General features: G+C 38.4%; 1 protein-coding gene across 2 annotated transcripts in view; it reads left to right on the top strand.

Annotated features, from left to right (window-relative positions):
* LOC126188276 (esterase OVCA2) overlaps positions 1-17,564 on the top strand; it is a 41,188-nt gene extending 23,624 nt beyond the window's left edge. Inside the window, exons 3-6 of one of the 2 annotated variants that reach the window (XM_049929858.1) lie at positions 2,452-2,649; positions 9,728-9,868; positions 16,897-17,152; positions 17,360-17,564. In XM_049929858.1, the coding sequence (XP_049785815.1) occupies positions 2,452-2,649; positions 9,728-9,868; positions 16,897-17,099 (542 nt within the window). In that variant the 3' untranslated portion in view covers positions 17,100-17,152; positions 17,360-17,564. The remainder of the gene's footprint in view (positions 1-2,451; positions 2,650-9,727; positions 9,869-16,896; positions 17,153-17,359) is intronic. The other variant, XM_049929859.1, reaches the window with a different exon arrangement.
* Positions 17,565-27,241: the final 9,677 nt, after the last annotated feature.

The following is a 27,241-nucleotide window of genomic DNA, read 5'->3' as shown; positions in this document are numbered from 1 at the left end:
TTGCGTTACGGGTAATTTCTTCAGTGGCTGAAGTTGACACTATTAAGGTTGCCTACTTTGGCTACTTCCACTCATATCATGCTATCATATTCTGGGGGAACCAACCACTTGCAAAAAAAGTTTTCACCATCCAAAAAAAAAGCAGTCAGAATAATGTGTGGGGTCCATCAAAGACACTCTTGCAGGCACTTGTTTCGGAAGATAGGTATCCTAACAACTGCCTCACAGTATATTTTTTCCTTGCTGACCTTTGTGTGCAAAAATTATTCCATATACCAAGACAACAGTAAATTCCATGGTTATGACACCAGAAACAAAAACAATCTACATTTCGAAATGAAACATCTCACTCTGGTACAAAAAGGAGTTTACTACTCCAGCATTAAACTGTTCAATGCTCTACCACTACATATCAAATGTGTTCATACAGAACTGCCAAAATTTAAACAAGTTCTGAAAGATTACCTGACAGAGAAATCTTATTATACTGTGGATGAATATCTGAAAGAAAATGTATGCCATCACTAAACTTATTGTGTCTAGAAGTAGTTCAATTGATTTTATTGTGCATTTGGGCATTAGCACACTTTTTGTAACAACAGATTGGCTGTAAATGTATTTACTCTTGTAGGCCTAATATCTGATTTAACTTTGTGCTCTTATCCTTAACCTTTATTTGAAACTCCTTTTTCTGTTAAATGGTTGTTATGTTATCTAGCTGACATTGTATCTGTTACTGTATTTATAGTATGTCTTACTTAAACTATGTACAATTTGCCATTGAATTGCCCTTGTATTTATTGTAAGTTTAAATTGAAACCTGTACAATTTGACACGTTCCATATCCTTGTGATTGACTCACTAACTGGATCTACGGAACAAGAAATAAATCAATAAATAAAATAAATAAATAAATAAATAAATCACTCGCCCCTTGCCATTACCAAATTGATGATTCTTTGATGCCTCAGGATGTGTCTTATCAACCAATCTTTTCTGTTAGTCAAGTTGTGCTTCAGATTTCTTTCTCCCCCCGTGAAATTTGTCTCATTGGGTATTCAATCTACCCAGTTTATTTTCAACATTATTCTTTATTCTTTAGCACCATATTTCAAAACTTCTATTGTCTTTTTGTCTGAACTTCTTATCATCCATTTTTCCATTCCATACAAGCACACTCCATACAAATACCCTAAAAAATACTCCTTAACACTTAAATTTACATTTGATGGTTACAATTTTTTTCAGAAGTGCATTTGGTGCTGTAGACTTGTAGGTCTCAAAAATACACACACATGGTCAAAAAACTCAATGAACAGAAGCACACTTATGATGGAAATGTGTTGGTAGTAATGACAACAAGTAAACCTCTAGCATCAGTCACCATGAGGCAGTTGTAACAATACCAATTATGAAGTAAAACAGGCAATGAAACAAGTAGGAAGATTTAAATGTTCAGGAAATCAGATAAAGAGGTAGTAGTGTTATATCTGGAGGAGGACCTTGAATATAGTATATTGGGAACCTATGGCTCAAGTTTTGAAAAATAATTGACCAAGTACTGGATAGATATGTACCTAGTAGAACAATTCATCAGCTCATGATGGTGAGGGGTAGGGGGTTGGGGCTAACCCTGAGCCGTATACAGTCTCAGTAAAGAAACTGCTCTTATTGTAAAACAAAGCATGGGAGTATACACATGGGGATGCTTCAGGAAATGCATTTGGCTGTCAAAAGGACAATATGTAAAGCCTTCAATGATAACAGCAGCAGACCCTATCAAAAGACCTCTCACAAAACCCGGAAATTCTGGTTGTATGTAAAGACTGCTAGTGGCACTCAAGTAAGTGTCCAGATACCCATAGGTGGCACAACAACTATAATTGGAGGTATGAAAACCAAAGCAAAAATTCTGGATTCCTGTTTGAAATATCCCTTTGTAAAGATTCATGAATGCTGTCTACATCAAATCTCGCACCACTGCAAAGATAAGTGATACAGATTTTGGTGTACATGGCAGTGGTTTGCACATGCAGTGGTAAGTGTGCCATTGGCGCACTCTGACCAATCTCTGTGAGTTGTGGGTGGATGTTGAGAGATCTTGGATCAGGATAGCTCCTCAGTCCTTTCAGTGCCTTGTAGAATCCACATCATGATATATTACTGCAGTAACGTAGGCAAAAAGTGGTGTTTCATGCTAATAATTAGGTGTGTGTAATTAAATTGCTTGTGGATGGAGTCTCCTGTTTTTATCTATGGAAGAATAATAAGAAAAATATGCTGTAATTTGCTCTCTGTAGCCATTTTATCTCGGACCAGAATAAAGTTTATGTAATGTAATTCTTTAGTTTGTTATGTTAAACTGATTTGCCTACAGCATATAATTTTTTTCCATATTTTGTTGCTTTGTTGATTCTTTTGGTAGTTTCAAATTGCTATTTTTCATTGCAGAACAGTATGGCTGGTGGTTCTCAGATGAGAACAGTGGATTTAATTCAAAGAAACCTTCAGACGTTTGCATTGGTTTCACTAAAAGCTTGGAGGTGATAACAAATGCTTTTAAGGAAAATGGTCCTTTTGATGGATTACTTGGATTTTCACAAGGCGCATCTTTTGTCAGTGTGTTGTGTGGCATGCAAGAAAGGGGATGTAAGTTGTCTGCTAACAACAACTTATGCATTAAATTTCTAATGAATGCTTATGTTAAGCAAATAGAATTTCCTGAGTTAGCTTGAGAAATGATTCTTGCTTATTTAGTGTGCTCATGCAAGATGTTTATAAAGTCTGTTGATAATATATAGTGTAATATAATTACTAATTTCTGTATGACCCTTAAATTTTCTCAAACCCCCAATTTTCATACATTGAATATAAATAGGCATCAGCTGTCTCTGGGACTGGAAGGACTTGCAGTTACACAATGGGTTTGTGCGGCCAGATCAAATTTCATTACTCAAACACAAAAGCACCCAACATTTAAATGGATATCTGTGTAATATCAGCCCCTGGTTAACAGTGAGGGTGCCCACTCCCTGTCATTCTTCATCAGAAACCAAAGTAAATGAGAGGGACAGGGTGTATGCCACATCATACACGACACTAGACATCAACGGATAAGAAGAAACATTCAAGAAAGTGCATCCTACTGGAGCCACAATGCTGAGTTTTCAGTAATATTGCTTTGGCATATAAGGAGCAATTAAGTTGCATTGAATGTTGCTCATTAGTGCAAAACTATGCATAAAGTTCATACCTTCAGATTTTTTTCCATTTACATATGCACATATAAAGTGATGTAGAATTAATTCCCAAGATTAGCAGTGTTAGTAGATTAGCACTAAGCTAAGCGGTGGCCGCCTGTGCCTGTGTAATGTGAACTTGATTGGTTCCATATCCCTACGGCTGTCCTTCATGATGGGAATGTGGAACATGTTGTGTGAATAAATAGATAAATAAATAAATACACCAGCCTTGTTTTTTGAAGCAAGTATCCCCAGTCTTTGCAAATGGAAAGAAAATCCTCGAGCTTGAGATGTCCATTCAGTTTTTGCACCATCACTGTGCACACATTTATGATCTTTGCTACATAAATATTTACAGCTCTTGTGTGAACGTTTTCTCAATTCCTCCCAAACTAAATAGTGAGCTCCTTGTCCTATCTTTTTAAATTTACCTTTGGATTATTATCTGGTCTCTTTAGACCTTAGTTCTTTTTGACAGTGTTAACAGTTGTAGGTGACATACACTAGATATTTCTCTTGTTGCCAGCATTGCATGAGAGGAGTTTATATTCTTCACTCAGTAACATTCCCTATGACAATCTTGGTATAAGTAGAAACTTCCGTACTTCATTTTCTCCACTCTGTATCTTCCTGTGCCAAAGAAAAGGTGTGCATGTTTTCCGAAAAGAAAATATCATTCTTGAGAGAATTATGATGTTTTTCACCTACCAGTTAGTCCCGAAACCTGCCCTACTCATCATTGCACAACAGATAGCTGTAATTCCCCCAAGCATGATACTAGAATTTATAATTAATTCAAAGTATGTGTCTTAATGGGATGTAGTTGAATGTGCAGGTCTAAATTAATTTTTCAGAACATTGTCTCCTTTTTTATCCTTTCCACAAAGTGCTATGAAGACATGCAGCTTTTTTGACCACTGATACTTCAGCTCTACGTGGTCAGCCACCATTTCAGTATGAATGAAATGATACATTTATTTTTGTAATAGCATTATGCTTTTCTAATGACTTTTGTCATTGCTGTCTGCGTGTGCTATATATACTAAAATGCTCCGTAATTAATAGCTTCACTCCATTGGGTTTTTTTATCATGAAGTTTTACATTCCAGATTAAACAGTGTCTTCGCAAAATTCGCAAATAGGGTTGAACACAACCTTGAATAAATAAAGCAACTTATTATATTTGAACTGATTGTTGTAACAGGACATGTGTTGTTGTTGTCGTCATCGTCGTCGCCGTCGTCGTTTCTGTTGTTAATCTGGTCTTCACCCCAAAGACAGCTTTCCTCGCTAACCTATCCTGTACAAACCTCTTCATATCTGCATAGTGAGTGCAATGTATGTCCATCTGAACTTGTTCACTGTATTCAACCAATGGTCTTTAACTCCCATTTTTGCATCCCTCAGTTCCCTCCAGTGCCAAACTGATGTGTCCTTGGTGTTTCAGGATGTGTCCTGTCAACTGATCCTGTCTTTTAGACAGAATGTGCCCTAAATTTCTTTTTCCCAATTTAATACATTACCTCTTCATTGTTCAGTCGATCTACCCATCTAATCGTCAATATTCCTCTGTAGCATCACACTTCAAAAGCTTATATTCTCTTCATGTCTGAATTTCCATGCAAGGCTACACTCCAGACAAATACATTCAGAAAAGACTTCATAAAATTTAAATTTGTGTTCAGTCTTAAAAAAACTTGCCTTTTTCAGGAATGTTTTTCTTGCTGCTGCCAATCTGCATTTTATATCCTCTCTGCTTTGGCAATTATCAGTTATTTTCCTGCCCAAATAGCAAAACTTTTAGTATCTCATTTCCTAATCTGTTTCCCCAGCATGACTTGATTTAATTTGATTGTATTCCATTATCCTCATTTTACTTTTGTTGTTCTTCATCTTACGACCACTTTTTATGACATTATCTGTTCTGTTCAACTGGTTTTCCAAGTCCCTTGCCATCTCTGACAGAATTACAATGTCATCAGCAATCCAGATGGTTAAAGAATTTGGTTAGGGTGGACTGATGCAGCCTCAACATTTCTGCTGCTGCCATAAATGAATTGCACTATTTTACTAACAGGCTGTACGATTTTGTTTTGTCTCCTCAAGTACCATGCTATAGCACTGTGATGTGTTGATGTGTACGTAGATTGTAGACACGAACCTCAAAACACATACAATCAAGGAGGTAAAGTCCAGGTTGGAAAGCAACAATATTCTGAAAAGGATAGTTTGTTATTCACCATAAAGATGACACATTGAGTTAAAGATAGGCAGAATGAAGATTGTTACATTTGAGCTTTCACCCAATCTCTTCTTCAAAAGGAAAACAAAATGACACACACACACACACACACACCACACACACACACACACACACACATTCATTTTCATTCACACAAGCAAGCACACCTCACGCATAAATGACTGCTGTCTCTGGCTGTTCTGGCCAGAATGTAATTGTCTCATTGAGTGGAAGCAGCAATCAGGAGTGGTGCAGGGAAGGGGGGAATAGCACGGTATGGGTGGGGAAAGATGAGTCAGTGCTGCCTGATGGAACATGCAGGGACTAGGTGGCAGGACAAGGCTTTCAGTTGCAACATTAGGAGGCTGTGGGACAGTGAGGGTGGCGGTGGTGGGTGTGGGGGAGTGAGGAGCGTAGGAGGAGAGGAGCAGAGAAGGGGAAAAGACCAGTGGGTGCATTGGCAGAGAGCGGCACACAATGAGAGTGGGCGTGAATTGGGAGGAGACGATAGGACCGTGTGGGGACTGTAGGTTGACGCCAGAATGATTTTAGGAGTGGAGTATGTGTTTTAAGAATAACTCCCATCTGTGCAGTTCGGAAAAGCTAGTGGTGAAGGGGAGGATCCAGATGGACCGGGTTGAGAAGCAGCCATTGAAATCAGGCATGTTATGTGCAGCTGCATGTTGTGCCACAGGGTGTCGCACTTTGCTCTTGGCCACAGTTTGGCAATGGCTATTCATCCTGGCAGGTAGCTGATTGGTAGTCACACCAGTATAATAAGCTGTGCAGTGATTACAGCAGAGCTGGTATATGACCTGGCTGCTTTCACAATTGGCCCGGCTGCTGATGGGGTGGGATAAGCCTGTGACAGGACGGAAATGGGAAGTACTGGGAGGGTTGATAGGCGGGTCTTGCAAATGGATCTTCCACAGGGACATGGTACCGGTGACTAGAGGTTGGGATTGGGAGCAGCATAGGGGTGGGCTAGGGCTGAGTGGGTGATGGAACACCTCTTTAGGAGTGGTAGGAAGGATCTTGGGTAGAATTTCCCTCATTTCACAGCATGATGATAGATACTCAAAGCCCTGACAAAGGATGTGGCTCAGCTATTCCAGTCAGTGGTAGTAATGGGTGACAAAGGGGGGTACCCCTTTGTACCAACTTCTTGGAAGTAGATGGAGGATTGGGGATGTGTAGGGATGTGGTACAGGAAATCTGTTGGCTGTTGCCGCTTGTCTGTGAAGACCTATTTGAGACCTTCAGCATATTGTGCAAGGCAGCTTGACATTATTGATACACCATCCCCAGTTGTCCAGGTGGTAGGAAAGGAATTTTTGGTGTGGAAGGGATGGCAGCTGTAGAAATGCAGGTACTGTTGGTAGTTGTGTGTTTTAATGTGGACAGATGTGGATGGATCAGAGGGATGGTGGTCAATGTCTAGGAAGGTGGCACACCGGGTTGAGGAGGACTAGGTGAAGTGGATGACAGAGATGATGTTGAGGTTGTGAAGTAATTAGGATAAGATGTCTTGGCCCGGAGTACAGATCATGAAGATACCATCAATGAACCTGTACCAGATTAAGGGTTCAGGGATTTGGGAAGCTAGGAGGGTTTCCTCTACATAGTCCATAAACAGGTTGGCATGGGGGGGGGGGGGGGGGTGTCATTCAGGTGCCCATGGCTGTGCCACAGATCTGTTTGTGTACTTTCCCTTCAAATATGAACACACATCTAATTCTTTTTCTTCTCGATGTGACACAGTTGTGTTATGGCCATAGTTGCTGGTGTTAGAAGTTGTGTGTGTGAGGTGTGCTTGCTTTTTTTTTTGTGTGTGTGTGTGTTTGTGTGTGTGTGTGTGTGTGTGTGTGTGTGTGTGTGTGTGTGTGTGTGTGTTTGTTTCCATTTTTCTGAGGAAGGCTTTGGCTGAAAGCTTAATGCATAAGAGTCTTTTCGTTGGGACTGTCTGCAACTCAGTGTGTCATCTTTAGTGAGTAGCAGTATCCTTTTCATGGAAACTTATTTATGTAACTTTGTTTCTAAATGATAATACAGAGAAAAATTATGTTCCGTTCTTGCTTGTAACTTTATTCTTTGTGTGACTTTTGTGATTGAGGTTTGTGACTGACTTCTCCTCCATTGGTATGTGTGCTTTCTTTTCTTTTTTCCAAAACTTTTCCTTTGTACTTTCCTTATTTCTGTCTCTCTCATTGTACGATAAGCTGTTTCCTAATACTTTCATATCTCTATCTACTCTGCTGTAGTTACATCAGTGACTGACTGGTACATAGATTCTAGTCTTGTGTGTAACCCATTTTAAGTATTTCTCTGCATAAATGTGAATGAATTTAATTCGCAAATGATGCAAATTCAGAAGGTATTTGTTTTAACTGTCAAGTTATCATTTGAATGAACTCATGTTTTTGTATTTAAGAGGGCATTTCGAAAAGTAAAGATACAATGGCTTGCAGTCCTTAAATAGAACATTTATTTAGAAAACGTCAGTTACATCTTATTAACTGCATTATTTGTTATTTTTCAACATAATCATCCCCGTTATCCAAACGTTTGTTAAGTCGGTGCTCAAGCTTTTGTATCCCACAGTCATAAAAGGTTGCCGCCTGTTGTCAGAACCACATTTCAACTTCATCTTTGAACTCTTCATTGTCGTGGTATGATTTTCCACCAAGATGTGACTTAAGGTAACCGAAGACATGGAAGTCGGTGGGCGCAAGGTCCGGGCCGTATGGCGGGTGGTCCAATACGTCCCATTTGAATTGTTTGAGTAGTGCTTTGGTTACGAGTGCTGTGTAAGGCCAAGCGTTGTCATGAAGCAAGCGGACTCCACTTGTCAGTATTCCCCTGTGATTGTTTTGAATTGCCCTTCGAAGACGTATCAAAGTCTGGCAATATGCAGCAGCATTAATTGTCATATCAGGGGGCATAAATTCCAACAGAAGAATGCCTTGTCTGTCCCAAAAAACAGAAGCCATGATTTTCTTCACTGAAATTGACGTTTTGCATTTCTTGGCTTTTGGTGAATTCGAATGGCACCATTGCATTGATTGTTGCTTGAATTCAGGTGTATGGTGATAAACCCATGTCTCGTCACCTGTCACAATGTGATCAAGGAACTCATCATCTGCTTCAGCATAGCATGTGAGAAAGTCGAGTGTAAAGCCCATCCTTTTCTTTTTGTGTTCTTCCATCAACAGTTTTGGAACCCAGCGTGCACACAATTTCCTGTACCCTAACTTGACAGTCACAACGTCATTAAGATGTTGTTATTGACGTGTCCGTTACGATCTGTTGCAATTCTTTCAATGTGAGACGTCTATTCGCATGAATTGCTTCCTCCATTCTCCGAAGAAGGGCATCAAAGATCACAGATGGCCGACCTGTTCTTTGTTCATCATGAAAATCGGTCCTACCTTCAGAGAAATGACGACACCATTTCGTTACATTTTGTCAATTCATAATGCTCCCATAAACAGAAACAATTTCTTTGTGAATATCCACTGGTCGCTGACCTTCTGCATGAAGAAAACGTATGACGGAGCGCACTTCGCATTTGGTGGGATTCTGAATCAGCGCAGCCATTTTAAACATGACCTACTCCAACCAGAAGCAACGTACAACTGCCGAACGACCGCGAGGAGAAAGCTAACGGTTCAAGGTTAACACCAGTGTTGCCAACTTGCTCACCAAAACTCTTCTGTGTCTCTGGCGTACGGTGTATCTTTACTTTCCGAAATACCCTCATATATGTGTTAATGTGCTCCAATGCAGACTGTGGCATTCTCAAGGCACAATTTCGGTGGATACAGTGACTATAAACTATGTTTATTCATATGACTTAACAATTTAATGTCTAGTAGAAAATGAAAATGGAAACATGAATTTTAAAACCATTATGGACATCTTTTTATCAGCTGCTAATGTAGGGATGAGTAGACCTGGACAGACAATTCATGAAGTAAAATAAAAAGACAACTCGATTTCTCTCTTTCAGAATTTTTAAATATTCTGAAAGCTGGGGATTTAAGCATAGATTCTTTTTAACAATATATATTTATATGAATGTTGGTCAGCTTTGGTCCATTTATTGTTTTTCTGGTAGCTGTAGAAACTTTAAATTACTAAGATTGTATTGTATTAGTAAGGAAATAGTCTTGAGTTACACAAATCAGACAAATGTAATCTTTAGTTACTAATATAACGCATTTTGTTTTCATTTTCTTTACAGGTTTGTCATTTTCTTTCAAATTTGCGATTTTGATAGCGGGCTTCAGATCATTGTGTTCTCCTCACTACAAGAACTACCTGAAGACAGTGAAGATTCCTACTTTACATGTGTATGGTGAAACAGATCAGATAATTCCAAAAGGTAATTGTGCTCTTGAATGTGTAATTAATTTATTGTTTTTCTGCATTTCATTTTATTAGCATTTCCTTCTGAATTTATAAGAGGTGGTCAAATGAAAATGAGACAGACATAAAAAAAAGTAAGTACACTGTTTATTATTTTGTAAGTAATTGCCACAACTGTTAATACTCTTATCCCACTGTTAGACAAGATGGTCAGTGCCTATATGGAAAAATGTTTGCAGTTGCCTATGGAACCATGGTTTTACCCAGGCGTGCACCTCTTCGTCCAAAACAAATTGACAGCCACGAAATTTTTTCTTCAGGGCTCCAAAAATGTGAAAATCACATGGAGAGAGTTTGGGACTGCACAGAGCAAGGGTGGCGAAGGATTTGGCTCATGAGTCATACCTGGGCACGAGTGCCATAGTGTTCAGCCTTGCTGCACATTTCCCCCACTGCCACACTACATTGTCTGAGTGCAAGGAGGAGGTCAGTGGGAAACTGTGAACATGCCACATTTAAATGGTTGTGCACTTGTGCTGCATACAACTTGGTTTTATAATTTATATTTCCCAACAACATAGATCACAAATAAATAAATTTTCGGTGCTACTTAATAATTTTTGGTCCACTGAAGACATAATATAATTTTTATCAGGTACAGACTGTCAGCATACGACAGGTGCAAACGGTTTAATAGATTTTCACATTCAGGTTGCCACATAATTGTGACTTATTTAGTTTTCAAGAAAGGGCTTTCACAAAAATACATCAATTGAAATATTGTGGCACTTTTGCAACCTCATTATGGAGACATGGAAGCTGTACCGGAGGAAGGCAATGTTGATGTACTGGACAATTTAACAGAAGGATTTGTTACTGAAACGGGAATTACCTTGCAGGCCAGTTAGTTACGTTTGCACTCCCACGGGGGCACTTTCAACTGAAATGGCAAACTGTCTCGAAAACAACTCAGAAATAGTTGTAACATTGCAGTGTCCTCAAAACATTTAGGAGATTATCCACATAATTCTTTGAAAGCCACAATGAATTTTTCAAACCTGGTGTTTTCTTTAATGGCTGTGAGCTCAGGGAAATGGAGTTTTTTGTCTGAATTTGCCCCTTGCACAATGTGAAATTCTTTTTAAATTCATTTACAACAAATCAGAAATTAATTGTTCCTCACTTAGCCGTGTCTTACCATGGGCGCAATGTGCAATCAAGTCAACTTGAAATGTGAGGTCCGCAATACATTCCAGATTTACTTCTTTTAATTCCTGCTCTCCTATTTCCTTAATATATTAACAATAGTGAATTTTAAATCAAACCATCATTCCAGGCATGCCTCTTGACTTAACCAACATACTTTGCATTCAGTTCCATTGAAAATAGTAGCAACTGACAGGAAAAGAATTTATGTGAGTTCAGAAATTTTGTTGTTATAACCACCAACTCCTGCACATCCTGTGTGCCTGCAAATTTAGCTCAAACTGCTTCTTCATGTACAGAACAATGAATCCCATCTATTGATCATTGTAATTTATTGCACTTTCATTGTCAACTAATTTTTTTGTGTGTGATTTTGTAATATCATTTCATAGCAAATTTGCAGTACCCATTGCTTATGCAGTTGCATAATATATACTGAGAATTCTTATCCCTCTATTCTGTCATTCCTATTCATTTTTAAAGGGATGACAGATTGTTAGACTGCTTCCTTTTGTGCAAAAAGCCACTGGATCTGTCAACATTCATTCAATGAACAAATAGCAAAGGGTAAACAGTTCAGACTCCATGATTCTGCTAAACTGAATTGAGTGATGCCAGCCAACAAATGCCACACCACTATACAAATGAAATGTCACACTGTACCAAGTAATTCTGGGGAGGAATGAGCAAAGCCGAAACAGGCAGAGCCTTGGCGCACATGCGACCTGCACACTTCGCCCACATGAAGTTTCGCATACCCTGGCTGGCCCTGGTACAGAGGATGTGTAAGGGCTTCCCTGCAGAAATTCTGTAGTGTAGTCTGTTGGCAACATGTGGCCAGGCCTATGTACAATCATAGTCCCTTAGGCAACCTCAAATATTTGTCCAAGAAGACAATGACTGTCTTATCTCACAGTGGGAAAAGTGTATTAACAGTTGTGGTGATCACTTTTGAAATACTAAATGGCTTAATTACTTTTTTTCCATTTTGTCTCATTTTAATTTGACTGCCCCTTACAGATATTTCACCATCAAGTCTATTATATTGCCAGTTTGACTTTTAGTTTTTCTTTGCATAGTTTCTGAATCTGTCTTAGGTTGACAATTACACTTCCAGGGTGGCATAAGAAATTTTCATTTTATTCATAAACTTGTATATCATTTTTCACATTGTATGCATGGTGGAAATTATGTCATATAGCGTCAAGAGCACACCCAAATACATTGGAATAATGCTGGATGAAGGAATGTAGACTGTTGCACAAAACAGGGAAGTATTGCAGATACATTTCAGTGGTCACTCAGCTACGTGGTGGAGTTAATGTGCACAGTACTGAGTCTACATCATAAGTTTGAATGCAGATTATTTATTTTGATGAATAATTGCTAAGTGTTGCAAATGTTTGCATTCCCAGAAAATGTTTAAACCATATCAGTGGCTTTGATTGTACACTTTTAAAAGAGGAGGAGTCAGTGTCGAGTTCAGAATTTCATGTCGGTCTGTACACCACATTGTTTATTCCATACCTTACTTGCTTTCTTGGAAGATTATAGTGATGCCTAAGTTCAAAGCTAGAAACATGGAGTGGAGACTATTGGTTGTCAATTGGGCAGTCAGGGAAGTGGTTGTATAACATAACAATTTGTAAAGTTTTCTTTCAGTTTTGTAAACAAACAGATTCATTTGATATGGGCAAAGAAACAGTGATTGAAGGGCAGTGTGCTGCTGTCTGTATCAAAATTTGCTTCATAATGTTCACAGAGTCTTTTGTAGTGCATTGGCTTTAGAGAAGTGTCATTCTGTAAAATGTGTATTTCCTTTATTGTTTTGATGATTTCTTCACAGAGTTCAAAAGCGCAAAATTATAGCATTATTTACATGTTTTGCATAAAGCCCAGATTGTCTTCAACATGATATCCATACACATTTTTCTGCGTGTTGCACTGCAGTTGTCTTTTGTACCTGCAAACTCTTTTACCTTCTTTCCTATAAAGAATCTGTTTCACACACACACACAAAACACTGTTCACAATGTGGAACACATTCTATGTGATTCAAATTGTATTTGAATTTCTGATCGAAAACACTACTTTCACATTCTTTCTGTATGAAGGTTGAATGACTTATTTTGTAAAAAGTTAATATGGAACTGGGAAAGCAAGTTCGCTGCTTATTTGTTTAAAATCAACTGAAATGGCCAGAAAATCATTTATAGGGTTGGTAAATGAAGTTCTTTGCCTTGAAAGACCATAAAAGATTATTTTATTTGCCATCTAGCTTGTTATTTCATGATGTTACATTAAAATAGAAAAGAAAAAATATTTAATAAATAATAGCAACATATGTGTGAAAAATACAGAGCTCTATACATAATTGTCATGCTGAACTGTGACAGATTGAGGTCTGTAATCAGGGTGGAAATTCCAATAGAGACAATACTATGAAAAGGATAGTTGCCACTCACAATGTAGTGGAGATGCTGAGTTGCAGATAGGCACAGACAGTCAAACAAAGCTTTCGGCCAAACAGGCCTTCATCAGAATAGGCAACACACACACACACACACACACACACACACACACACAGTCTCTGGCAGCCAAAGCAAGAGATAGCTGTGTGAGAGTTGTGTTTGCGTGAGTGTGTTGTGTGTTTATTGTCTATTCTGATGAAGGCCTGTTTGGCTGAAAGCTTTGTTTTACAGTGTTTTTGCTGTGCCTGTCTGCGACTCAGCATCCCCGCTATATGATGAGTAGCAACTATCATTTTCATAATATTGTCATTATCCTATCCTGGATTTTCCATTGTTTAATTCCATTAGAGAAATAGACTTCAGTGCTGCTTCTGCTCTTGTGCCCATAGTACCTTTGACTGTCATCTGTTTGACAGACTTTGCATAACTTTGTACCCGTGTAAGCCATGGTACATTACCCAGGACAAATGTTGGAGATAAAGTGACACCCCAGATTGGTGATGTGTGGCAAGAGGCGCTAATGGCGCCTCAGTAAGATAGTTGTTGTCCGGCATTTATAAACTTCAGACTTTGTTTTACACGATCTCAACCTATGTCCTTGACCATCCAGAATGTTTCTTGAAAGACCATCCATGAATGAACTTTTGGTTTCTTTGACAGAATTTTTAAGTTTTCTCTCTGTTCCTTCAGTTGGCCAGGCAGAGGGCATGTCCCACTGCTTTTTGCATTATGAGTCCCAGATTCCTGTGTTGGCTGACCTTTTGCAGAGTGAGCCAAGAAGGAACTCATTTCCACAGGTGCTCAATGAGACCAGTCTCTCTAGAAACAAAGTATACAGCACCAGTAACAAGATCAGGGGACTTACAGCGAATGATATATCTACAGAGCCCATCTATTGCTGACTACTGTATCCTCATATTGATTTTAAGTTCCTGGGTGTTCCATTACACATGAGTGGTCAAATATCTGCTGTTGCTTAAGCACAATTATGGAAAACAGGTAGTATGTGTGCTTGAAGTTCAGTACAACCACATTGTAAAACATTTATTTTTAATTCCTTTTATTTTGCTATCTGATAGTAAAGAAACATTAACAGAGAATCACGGAAGTTGTATTTTTCTTGATTGAAGTATCTCTGTTTATTCTGATTTTGGATTTGCACTAGTTCTGTTTTTGATTGATATTCAGGTCAGACCTGGGCAAACCAGGTTACTCTACTTCGCCCTAAGCTCATGTTCCAAAGTTTTGGTTAATAAATTGCTCACTGGATTCGTATTGTGCTGTTTTCAGACTCCGGTATGCTACAGTTATTCACAAGAAATAAAACACCCAAGATCTTGGACTGATGACCTCATAGCTTTGTCCCTTTCCCCATCTTTTAAACCAACCAACCAAACCACCAACCCAAGAGCTTGAGCACAATTCACTCACAAAAAGAAACTTTGCTAATAACACACATTATCTCACAAAAGCCATCATCAGGCAATGAAATTCTTAGCAATTAAAGGTAATGGACATGTTTCATGTGTTTATTTCCTCTAATCATTCTTCAGATGCCTGCTAAATGGTGCCACTTATGTAGTTGTATTCTAGTGCACTCTAATGAGAAATTTACAAACTTTGCATGTCTTTCCTACAGTGGATAGAATTACCAATGCCAGAAACAAAACTCTGTCTTTAAAATACTCTAAAAATATTAAAATTGTTGACTAATGACCCATAAAAGTGTAATGACATATACAGAGACAGGAATTTGAAAGCAAATGTTCAGCTGCCCTGTTGAGTTCCTTTTGTTGTAAGCAGTGGAATGTGAAAATCATGTGACAATTGGTAGTAGTCTCTGAGGCTGAATGAACAGAGCCTTTAGCAAGCCCATAGAACTGTACGCCGCAGAAGCGATGCCCCGGTCCTCTGCTGCATGGAGCTAACTGACATTTCAAAGTACAGGCTGAATATTAGCTACTACATGTTTGAAAAACATCACTCATTGTCAACATTCGGAAAAGTGTTGACTGTTATTATTTAAATTCATGTGGGAAATATTCCAAATGCATCCGAATAACTTAAATTCTGCAATACATTGTTTTACTTTTTAAATATCTTTGTGGCAGCTGCGCCTCAGAGCCTTTACCTATGCCTGATCTGGGACGATAAATTTCTTCCAGCTTGGGTGCTCCCTCTGCGAACCTCTCTTTGTGCATTCATTCAGCTTTCCAGGTTTTATATTTTGCTGCTCCCACACATTACATGTGCGTCTGCAAGTTCTTGTTACAAATAATGTTCCATCTTTTACAAACTTTCATGGACAGTAAACATTGGTAAATTCTACTTTGGACACATCAGAGATGAATATGTATTGTTTTCATGATTTTGTCACCAGTGTTGATATGATATTTCTATGAAATATAAACAATTCTTAACAACATGCCTCACACATATTGAATGAAATTTCTGTATATGACCATTGGTTCTTGACCCCAAAATATTTATTTTATCATCCTCTCCTGTTCGTATAGTTTTGCCCTTGATGTCTGGGATATCATGTAGACAAGTATTCAGTCCGTCACAAGTGTAACTCGTCATAAATACTGAACATATATCTTTGGCAATTAATAATCATATTTCTTTTCTAAACTTCATTTACATGTTTACAACAATTTTAAGAGAAGTGGCCTTTATTACTAGAGAGCAAAAAGCAGTAAGTATGTGTTCAGTATTACATAAATGTCACAGGTTTCCTGTGTGACTTTGTGTCGTATGTTAAAATAACTTGTCTTGAATGTGAGGCAAGCAACATGTGCACAGTTACCACATACCAGCTGCCTTTGCTTGAGGGCCATGTACATCTACTCTTGGTATAACATCACAGCATCCTTGCTCATTGATGTGGCCATTATGAGGTGTCTGGCAACAGAAACAATTTCCTTCTTTTAGACATTTTATGCCTTACATACAAACATTTCATCAGGAATGCACATGTGAGCAAATTACTTGAAGACAATATGACTTGTTGCACCACAACAGATGACTGTTTACAGTTGGGCCAAAGCAATGTTACCTGTCTAAAATTTTAGAAATCTTTGCATTTTATTTTTGCCTTTTTTTTTTCCCAAGTTAGATGTTTGTCCTATTAAACAGGTCTCTGACGGGCAAGCCAGAAAATGAAATTCACTGCCATGGCTTAGTTAATTTGAAAGTCTCAACTATTTTTCAGGTTTCTATGCTCTTTCATCACTCGTATTGTTTTTTTCCCTGCAACAAGGCTGGATTAAAATTTTTCTGTGTTAAAATTGTTTTGTTGTGTTTGATGATTACTTAATTTCACTTTTATTGAATAATAATGTTAAACTTTTCTCTGTTTTACAAGAAATGAGTGAGGAACTGACATCTTACTACTTAAATCCAATAAAAATGGTGCATTCTGGTGGCCATTATGTACCAGCATCTGGAAAAGATGTGTACATTAAGTTCCTTGAAGAAGGCATCTGGGAAGTCATGGAAGAAGAGGAATGTGAAGAAAATGAGTCAGTGAGTGGATGTAATGATGAATCAGAGGACAGTGAAACATAGCTGCTGGATTCTGAGGAATAGCAGCATTGTTCTATTAAGTGAAACTATTGCAGGTAATTATTCTTTTGGTTGAAAATGTGATAAAGTTAATCATATCTGAAGTAGAAAGTTGGGGGTGTTCAACAAAGTGTTGTGTTGAAACATTTGTAACATATTCATCCTGCTGGAATCTAATTATTTGTAGAAAACTTAAACTAATTCTTCCACAGTTATGACAGATAATCATTGTTACACCATTTACCCCTTCTGGTTTGTTTCAGAGTCTTTCAATCACAGTAAAAATTGATGTGTGCAGGTCGCATATCGGGTGCAAAACTGGCTGTCTGGAACAGTAACATTGTCGTCTTTCCATGAGCTGATTTGGAATGTAAATTAAACAATGTATCTGGCTCTGTAAAAGTACTTAATAATATTCTGTTTTTAAATACAATGTTTCACTTTTAAATACAAAGAAGACTTCTTAAATTGTTTTTATTTTGCCCCATAAATAAATTTGTGTTTAAAGTAAGTAATGGAGGGAGTGTAAGCTAAGCAACTTGCAGATTAGTGACAAGTGTGAAATCCACAGAGGCTTTTGTTAGTTTTAGTATGCTTGCTTTGTGTAATTATTCACTGCTATGAGGACTTTGTCATTGATTGTGGCTGTCTCCCTGAAGAGACACTTGAGCTACATAATGTAAGCAGGGTAAACTATTTTTTTGTTGTTGGAAAAAAAAACCACACATCTGCCATGGAATGACTCATTTTTGTAGTGTAACAAAGTGAGTACATATTTGGCAAGAAGTTACACATTACGCAAAATGTACCCATATGCGAGGTTGACAGACTTTGGTCGCGTGCAGCATGTTTGGCAACTGGATGGTCAAGTTTGCAGTTTTCCATGGTTTGGTTCTGGACATTCATGCGAGTAAACAGTTGGGTACCTGTTTTGGCCATATAGAATGCTGCACAGTAATTACAGCTTAGCTGATGCATAATATGGCTGCTTTCATCTCTCTCTTTAATGGGTAGGAAATGCCTGTGGCTGGACTGTGGTAAGATATGTTTGATGTGTGCGTGGGACAGGTTTTGCACCTGGGTCATCCTCAAGGGAATGACCCATGTGGTGCAGGACTGGGAGCAGGATTAGAATGGGGATGAACAAGGATATTCCATAGATTGGGTGGGCAGCAAAACACTGCTTTGGGTGATACAGGTAGCATTTTGGGAAGAATGTTTCTCATCTTAGGGCATAGGGAGATGTATTGGAAGCGTTGGTGAAGGTTGTGGTTCAGTTTTTCAAGGTCAGGGTGATACTGGGTGATTAGAGGAGAGTTGGTCAGTGGCTGGTTAACAGTTTCATTGGAGGAGATGGCATTGGAGATCTGTTTAAAAGTGAGCGGGACAGGATATTGTCTGTCAGTAAAGGCTCAGGTAAGGTTATTGGCATATTTTGGCAATTCCTGCTTTCCACTGCAGCTGCGGCATCCACAGGTGGCGAGGCTGTAAGGGAGAGACTCCCATAGAATTGGTGACAACTGTTTAGTTTAGGTGTAGTGGAATGGAGAATTATAATGATTTAACTTGTAACAGATTTTGAATGTAAAGCAATTTAAAAATCTCAGTGACTCATGGCAGTGATTATAGTTACAACTTGCTGGAAAGGGAGTGGAGTCATACCAAGAGGGCAGCAAGGTAGGCCTTCTCCAAGAGTGCAGGCAAGAGGCAATGCAAAACCTGACTGGGAAAAGAGAGACAGGTTAAGAATGAATTGGGAGAGGTACGTGAGTTCTCGTAACCCTTGTGTTCCTGTCTTCTGACTACAAGAAGCAGCCCTTCCCTCATACCGTGCCTGTAAACATATGCTATTGTCCATGTCATGTCATATTATCCACATAGCATCATAAGGAAATGACTGTTCTCAAGCAGACATCTATCACTAACTTGGTTTTTGTACTTGATTCATACAGCTGCCACATAAACAGTTTGATTATGTTTGAAAGTGGAGTTCTTGCTGCTGTTTAGATCCCAGGATTGTGGTATTTCACAAATTGGCGAGGAGATGCTGTAGCAAATAGTCTGTTGATTTCTGCTGACTAGATTGAAGTGAGATGCAATGATGGATTAAGAAAGCAGAAACATTTGAATGGGGAATGTAATATATTTACCCCTGCAGCCAGCACTTTCGCTGCTTACAAATTTTATTTGGTATGATCTGCTATGCAAATAAAAAAGAACTCAAGAATAATACTCCCATGGCTGATTAGTAATAACCCTATAGACAATTGTACTCTGATGAAAGCACACTGTCAATTGTAGCTATCTTGTTGATAGAATATGACACAGCTACTTAAAATAAATAACAGTGTTGCTGTCAAGTTGGAGACCAGGGTGATTGACTGTTTTGAATATGATTTAATTATCTGGCACAATCACATTTATTTGCAATGAAATTGGTGGTTTCACCTGGCATCTTCCATCCTGTATTTTTTGATCTGTGTATTGCTGATGCTGGCTGAAACTGGTATTTTCATTGGAAATAATTATGTCAGATAATTAAATTATTTTCACAGGTGCTTAACTTGATGACAGTAATATGATCAGTAAGTTTGCTTTGCTCAAAACGAGTAAATGCATTCTTCTGTGAGAACATTTCACAAAATGTATGTAATATCTTTGCAAGCATTATTCACTGGATGGTCAAGAAAACAATGTACTGACAGGTTAAATTATCATTCATTTTTTACTGAGTGTCTATGTGTGGTTTATTGAGGAGAAGAATGAAGTGGGGGGAATCCGGCAGAAACAGTTACTGCATGTCCTTTCAGTGTTAAATGTGATATATATCAGCTGGTCTTGCATTGAGAACACGGTTCTACTTAACAGATCCAAGAACAGCATACTGTAGGCTATACAGATGTTTACTGATATTATTATATTGCAATGTGAAGAGTTTTGTTTAGTACTTAGTAATTTACATCTGTGGTGGACAATGGTAGTTTAACTGCAGGGATAAATAGTAACTGCACATCTGTTATCAACAGGAACCATAGAGTTCTACATGAAAAATGATGTGTCTTTGAGCTCCTTATCTCTGGTATTGAAATTCACTTAGTGCGATTTCTACTGACATTCATCTACAAACATTACACCATGACAAAAGCTAATTTTGGTTATAGAAGATGGCGGAATTTGAGGACACTATTTTGACAGGCTATTATGTTGTTATGTATTTAAAGGCAAATTATAGATGGGGGGGGGGGGGGGGAGGGGGGACATTAAATTTGATGTACAATGTTGTTGATTTTACTGTACTTACGTTAACAGATCTGTGCTCATATCACTTTGTCTTTGGAGGACCTCCCCAACTGTGTGTGTTGCTATTAAACCTATGGCTGCATGTTTATCAAAAGCTATGTAATGAGGATAGCATCTGGGAGCAGCATCAAAATTTCAGGAACAATGTACTGTAATTGTGTGAGAAAGTATTTTGGTAAAGCATGTTTATGTAATGCAAGTCCTTGTATTAATGAAAAGTACTAAATTGATGGATTTAACTTTTAGTAGGCTGCATACAGCAAAACTGATAAATTTATTGCTGATGTGAGTGGAAATTTTCCCATGGAAAATGAATATTTCAGAAACTCCCAAGAAGGGCACATCATGTTGGGAAGTTTTTATAACAGTTGGAACTGAAATTAATAATTTTTGGTTTTGCTGTCTTGTGTATACTTCTTTTTATATTTACCTAAGATTAGAAAAGAAAATGTTGATGGTAACTCCTTTAACTGAGAAAAACAGCTGCAAATATGAAATATCATCATCTCTCTCTATATAACACAGGATCTGAAGCCAACAATTCATTAAAAGCTCTCTCAACTTTCATATGTAATTTGTGTTTTGATTGGTTTTATACAATTTTTGAAATATGCTTAAGTTTCATCTCCAAATACATTTTATACCCATCATATATTTACTCTGGTCAACATATTATCTATGTCTGTTCTACAATTTTTCCTTTCTATTGCTCACGACAGTTAACTTATCGTGGAATGCTTATCATGTCTTTTCTTGCAGCAAGAATCCTGTAAATTTGTTTCCGTATTTTACCTTCTAGTATCTCTTAATTTCATATTTATGTTGTAATTTGAAAGTACCCGATGGGTATTAAGACATGAATGATGATAGGTGGTTGATTTGTAACACGCGTATCACCACTGTTAATAAATGTGTTGCAGATAAACACACACTTACAGTTAATAGAAAGGCCCTAATGTCATATTATCGTCTTTACATTGAGATTTTTTTGAGATGAACTACTAAGCTGCCCAAATGGGCACATGCAGAAAGTGATATATCAGCTGGAAATCCCATGGTTTCTGATTGCTCTAGAAACAGTGCTGAATTCAAATGATGGTCACTGCATTAATCAAATGGAATTGCCACACTTCTCCTCGGTGGACATCTGAAGAAAATGACTTAATAGTTTTACACTGCTAAATTCCATTACTAAACCTAAGAACACAAATCAAACAAAACGAAAGTGGCAGGTAGTCCAACGGGAAGTAACACTTACTTCAGTCCTCACAAGTCTCTGAATCTCTCGGTTTTAATACTGCTGAGATCTTTAGTTAAAATGTCTGCTACATTGTCATCAGTTGACACACACTTAAGAAAGCCATGTAAGACAGTCTGCCTGACAGTCTGACTGACCCAGAAGTGTTTGGTACTTTCTGACACACCTTTTTTCTTGGTTATCTTAGTGGCACCTGTGTTTGTCAGCATTTACCTGGAGGAGCAGTTGAACAAATTCAGATCACTTCATCTCATTTAGAAAATATACAAACCATTCCATCTCCATATATGTTTCAAACGTGGCATGCATTCAGGTTCTACTGTGGAGGTCATTACAATGGAGTGCTTTTTACACTTCCCTATGACTGCTGCTCCTGCTTACAAAATCATGTACCCTGTTAGTGATTTACTATTAGCTGAATAATTTGTCCAGTCAGCATCACTGAATGCACAAGTTTCAGAACAATACACTGATACATAAACTGAAATCTGTACTTTGCTGCAGGTAACAAAACTCCCTTTTTACTCTGTCCCAATGAGAAACATTTGATTTAGAATTGATTGCCCCAACATTCTTCCAATAAAGATAACATCAAGTTGAGTACATATGGAGATATATACCAAATGAGCCACTGCCTTTTGTTACAATTTTTGGTCCATAGGTATTTCATTATCGTCTTCACCAAAACAGTTGTAATTCTGTAGTTCAGCTGCACCCTTGCAGTCGTACATTTTAAATTCTCTTAGCATTTTCAGAATGTTTCTGGTTGGTTTAATTTCATCTGCCCTTGAGACCGTTCAGTATCAAGTCTGAGAATAAACAACATGTCATCCATTTCTTTAATGTTAATGTGAGATTTCAAAATATTCTTGAATGATACAATCCTCTCTTCCTCACGTTTTGCAGCACCATTAACATTAACCCCAATGATCAAATTACCAGATAAGAGTAACCAGGGGACCTTTCCACAATGTTTCAAACCTATCTTTATCATCACAAAGCAGAAAAAAAATCATTACAGTCCTTATTCATCTGTTGAAGGTAATACAAACTCTTCTTAATTATTCACATTTTATTCCCCACACTGAAAACAATGTTGGCTGCTCTGTGAAAATGGCACCACTTATAAGACTATTCAAATAAGCAATCTATACACTAAAGTGTTTAATTTCCAATCCCCATAGTACTGTAATTTTCATTAGAATCTTCAAGCTTCTTGGTCTCATCACTGGGCTGTAGCTTTTCCAATAATCTACACCAAACACCTAGCTATAACCCAGAGATACTATCCTAGCTTTACACTGAGTAATATCACCTTCTCAATTCTGCTATGTTGTAAATATCCAGTTATTGCCTGTAACATGACCAGCCAACAAGTTGCCATGTATTGTAGCATTTTATGCTACTCATTCCTGACTGTGAACTGACGCTAAAGCCTCATCTACTGATGCTGAATCAGATGGATTCATTTGAAACATGGTAGCTAAAAAACATGCAGAGATGCACAAATGACAATTCTTTGGTTTCATCAGACATGAAGACTGTCGTAATCCTACTTCACTATTCACACTGTAAATTTCACTCTCCAACACTGTATCGCACTCGTCGCCCACATCACTGTCTGCACTGCTGGTAACTACATGGTCTTCTAAATTGTATCTATATATTTCTCTGACCTCAGATTGACCCCCCCCCCCCCCCCCCCCACCAATCTCCTTGAACTGTTGTTGACTCTGCTGCATCATCTGCTATTGGTTCTGCGTTCCTTGGAGGTGTGTTGTCACCATCTTTTGATAGAACTGAAAAACTGAACCGCGCTGCATATGTTGTCTGGTTTCACCTCATTGCTTTCTGGCTCAGCTATTGTACTCTGCTTCATGTTTACTTCCCCAGGAAGACACAGTTCTTTGCTTACCCTAGCCTTCAGAGGGGATACTCTCTTGTCAAAAATGACATATCTTCTCAAAAGGATTTTTCTCTGTCCAAGGCTCTACAGATGATATTATTTTAATCCTGCTTCCACTTCAGAAGGTACACGCATTCTTATGCTCAGTCCCCGAGTTTATCAGATTTCGATACACTTGTCCAGGCTGTGTAGCCAAACACTCTGAGTGTTTTCAAATCATCTTTAACAAGTTATTTCTGCTTCCAGACTTCATATGGGATTTTTACAGCAAGTAATCTTGGGTGTTTATTTCAGATGTAGCGTGTGTTGGGCACACCACCTTGGAATACCTCACGCTGGAGTAAACTGTGCTTTTCTGATGTAATATGCCCTCTTCCATGAACAACTCTTCAAATTTGCTGTTGATGTCTTTGGTCCCATTCTCCTGTTGGAAACTTTGCATGTACCTGAAACTCCTGTAAACACAGACACATCAGTTTTCTGCTTTAACACATTCACTCATGGTATCTTGAGTTATGCAGGTAAGTAGCATAATTATGTGCTCCACCCAAGGCTGTCTGTGTAATATAACCTACATCTTATTTACCAGTTCTAGAATATGTTTACTTGTAGTGTGGCTTGGTTTGAAAAGCTGTCTCTGGAATTTTCCTTGCACACACACTACACATTTTTCTTCATACCTAGTCGTCCACAGGATTTGGGTCAAGGTTCTCTGTGTCCAAGTCTGTGGTGCCAAAAAACTTGTGCCTATCTGGCTGTTGCTTCATTTTCCACTTGTTCATGATTTTTGTGGCTCTGTGGCACCACTGTACTGTTATTCACTTTGTAATATTTACAATGCACTAAATAGACATCACTGCTTTATCATCACCCTTTCAGTACTCCCGTGTGACCAATAGGCACTCTATTGTCACTGTTTTTGAATCTAATACACATTCCTTTGACATGTGGAACAATCGGGTCTACTGCCGGATGTTTGTGTCGCTCTGGCACAATACCGTATTTACTCGAATCTAAGCCGCACTCGAATCTAAGCCGCACCTGAAAAATTTGACTCGAAATAAAGGAAAAAAAAATTTCCCGAATCTAAGCCGCACCTGAAATTTGAGACTCGAAATTCAAGGGGAGAGAAAAGTTTTAGGCCGCTCCTCCAAATCGAAACAAAGTTGGTCCATTGTAATATGAGACACAATTTAGGTCGAATGAATGACGATACAGCTTCAGTAGTTTGGTTCCAGTCGTAAGCTTAGCAGTTAAGCTTTACCACGTAGCCATTGCTATGCGTCAGACGCTCCGTCTGTATTTATACGGGTACCCTTCCTTTTTCACGTGCTTCGTCTGGTTTGAATCGATTGCTTATTTTGCTTTGATCTGATAAATGCCGTTTTCTTTGTTATAGGTGTTTGCGTCACTCTTAAGCTGAAAATGCATTACTGCACTGTGTCATGCATTGTTTGTCGCATTCTGATAGTGCGTGTTTACGGCCTGTCGCGGCTCGTGGCATGGCTTGCTTTTGTGCGCGCTACCGCCGCATACAATAAAAAGAAGAGAGAGGAATCGTCTCTTAAGCGAAACAATGACAAGACTGCTATTTGTTGTTACTTACACTGCTGCTTTCTTTCATAATGATCAACAAGAATCAAATAATAGACTGCGTATGATAGAACATGCTCTGATCGAGAGTTAGGCGAAAATTTTTCTCCGTTTGAAAATCTTTGCGGCCGCTTCTTTATTACATCAAATTCTGCACAGAAATTAGAGTCATCTTAGATTTAAAAATCTAAGTCACTTGCCGTGCTTCATTTCTGGCTGTATCACTATTAGGCATAAGAATATTACGAATATAAACATGAGACGATACGTATATTCTTCCGCGTTTGCTGTTGCCTCACTCTAGTTTCGTGGTTTATTAGGCAGACAGGATTTAAATGATATAGCAGCAAACACGAAAGAATACATGGCAAAATGTTTATATTCGTATTATTCTTATGGTGAAGAGAATACTGTATGTGATTCAAATTTCATCAGGTTCCTATTAGCAACCATCTCTTCTCACAGATAGGAAAAAATTCAGAACGTAGAGTTGGCCATATTGACAAACATCCCAAACAGTCTTGCCAGTCAGATTTTCGTAGTACACTGAAATTGTGCTACATTCGAAGATGAACAATATGGAATTTGTATTTACTTCGTTGGATAATGTATGAAAATGCAGTGGTCGAAACTCGCGGCGGAGAAAAAAACCTCGTCTTCCACTTTTTTTAAAAAAATTATTTACTGACGCAGAGGTTTTGGCGCCAGTATTTATCTTTGTGCCTACAAAATTGCCTGCGTAGCGCTACATATATTCGACGGCAGAAGTTAGTTGTGGCGGCACCTACCAACATTTTTCAGAACTTCCGCTTGCTTTGCACTCGATTCTAAGCCGCAGGCGGTTTTTTGGATTAAGAAATCCGGAAAAAAAGTGCGGCTTAGATTCGAGTAAATACGGTATTTCGGCCACGTAACTCGTTGCCTTCTTCAAGTGCTACCTGAGACTGCCGTGTTGGAGGATCTTGTCCAGTATTTATGCCCAGAGGGCGCTGGGTGTTTAAACTGAATTGACAAGTTTTACACTTGTATAGACTTAAATCAGAAGTAAACAGGCTGAAAATGAATACGTCTGTTGATATGCTCACTGTTTCTTGCTATGTCTTTCTCTGGCCAAAAGTAAATACTGGCAGGCACAGCAGAAATGAGAACTGTGCCAACTCCAAAGACGCAAACCCACAACTAAGTCAGCAGAAATGAGAACTGTGTCAACTCTGAAGATGCAAGCCCACGAGGAAGAAGACAGAGTGAATAGTCTTCTAGGTATGGTAGTCACACATTTTCCACTGCCATCCGTAATATGACAAACTGAACTTCTCTCCTCAGTGAGTGACACTAGTTACTGTACAGAATGGCAGGCAAACTGTGGGGCCAGGAGGATGTATGTATGTGGTTAGACCAACTCAGTTTGCAACTATGCTCCCTGTGGGAAGATGCTGACCAACACATTGCTAGGATTTGCTGAGCAGAGAGGTTTACTGAGTGGCAGAAACCTATTGTAATGTGTGCATAGCTCAACTCCATTTTTTTTAAATATTTATATAACTTTTTCATATCATAACACCACATAACAGAACATAACAGAAAACAAACTCATTTATAAATAATTATATCCTCTGTAACACAACGGCATGTGGAAATCTGTAAGAAACTGTCCATTCATTGGAAGAGCTTCTGATAAAATTGTGACTCAGTTCAAAAGGTATGACACTAAATGAGCTATTACAGAAATAATAAAATAAAGCTTGTCTTTCCTCACGGTTGCTACGAACATCAAACATAAGCAACCAGGTATTTCAGGGTAACATGTTCAGACTGGCTCAGATTTTACACATGTGGAGCAGGCTCATCATTTGCCATATACTGTAATGAACTTGTCAGCTCTACATTTAAATGTGCAACATAAATATGCAATGGCAACTCACCTTTGACAGCAAACACAGCCTTCCAGACATCTATAAAGGTCTGCCCCAATGTGACATCAATATACTAGAGGCACTAGAAACAGACAAAAGATGTTCCAACCCACTGGCATGCTCAATGGACAGACAGATAGTGAATACAACAGATTACTGTCTCTTGAAGCAACAG

This window comes from Schistocerca cancellata, chromosome 5 (assembly GCF_023864275.1).
Source record: "Schistocerca cancellata isolate TAMUIC-IGC-003103 chromosome 5, iqSchCanc2.1, whole genome shotgun sequence".
NCBI lineage: Eukaryota > Metazoa > Arthropoda > Insecta > Orthoptera > Acrididae > Schistocerca > Schistocerca cancellata.
Note: the sequence above shows the minus strand (reverse complement) of the source record. Positions and strands in the feature narration are given on the sequence as shown.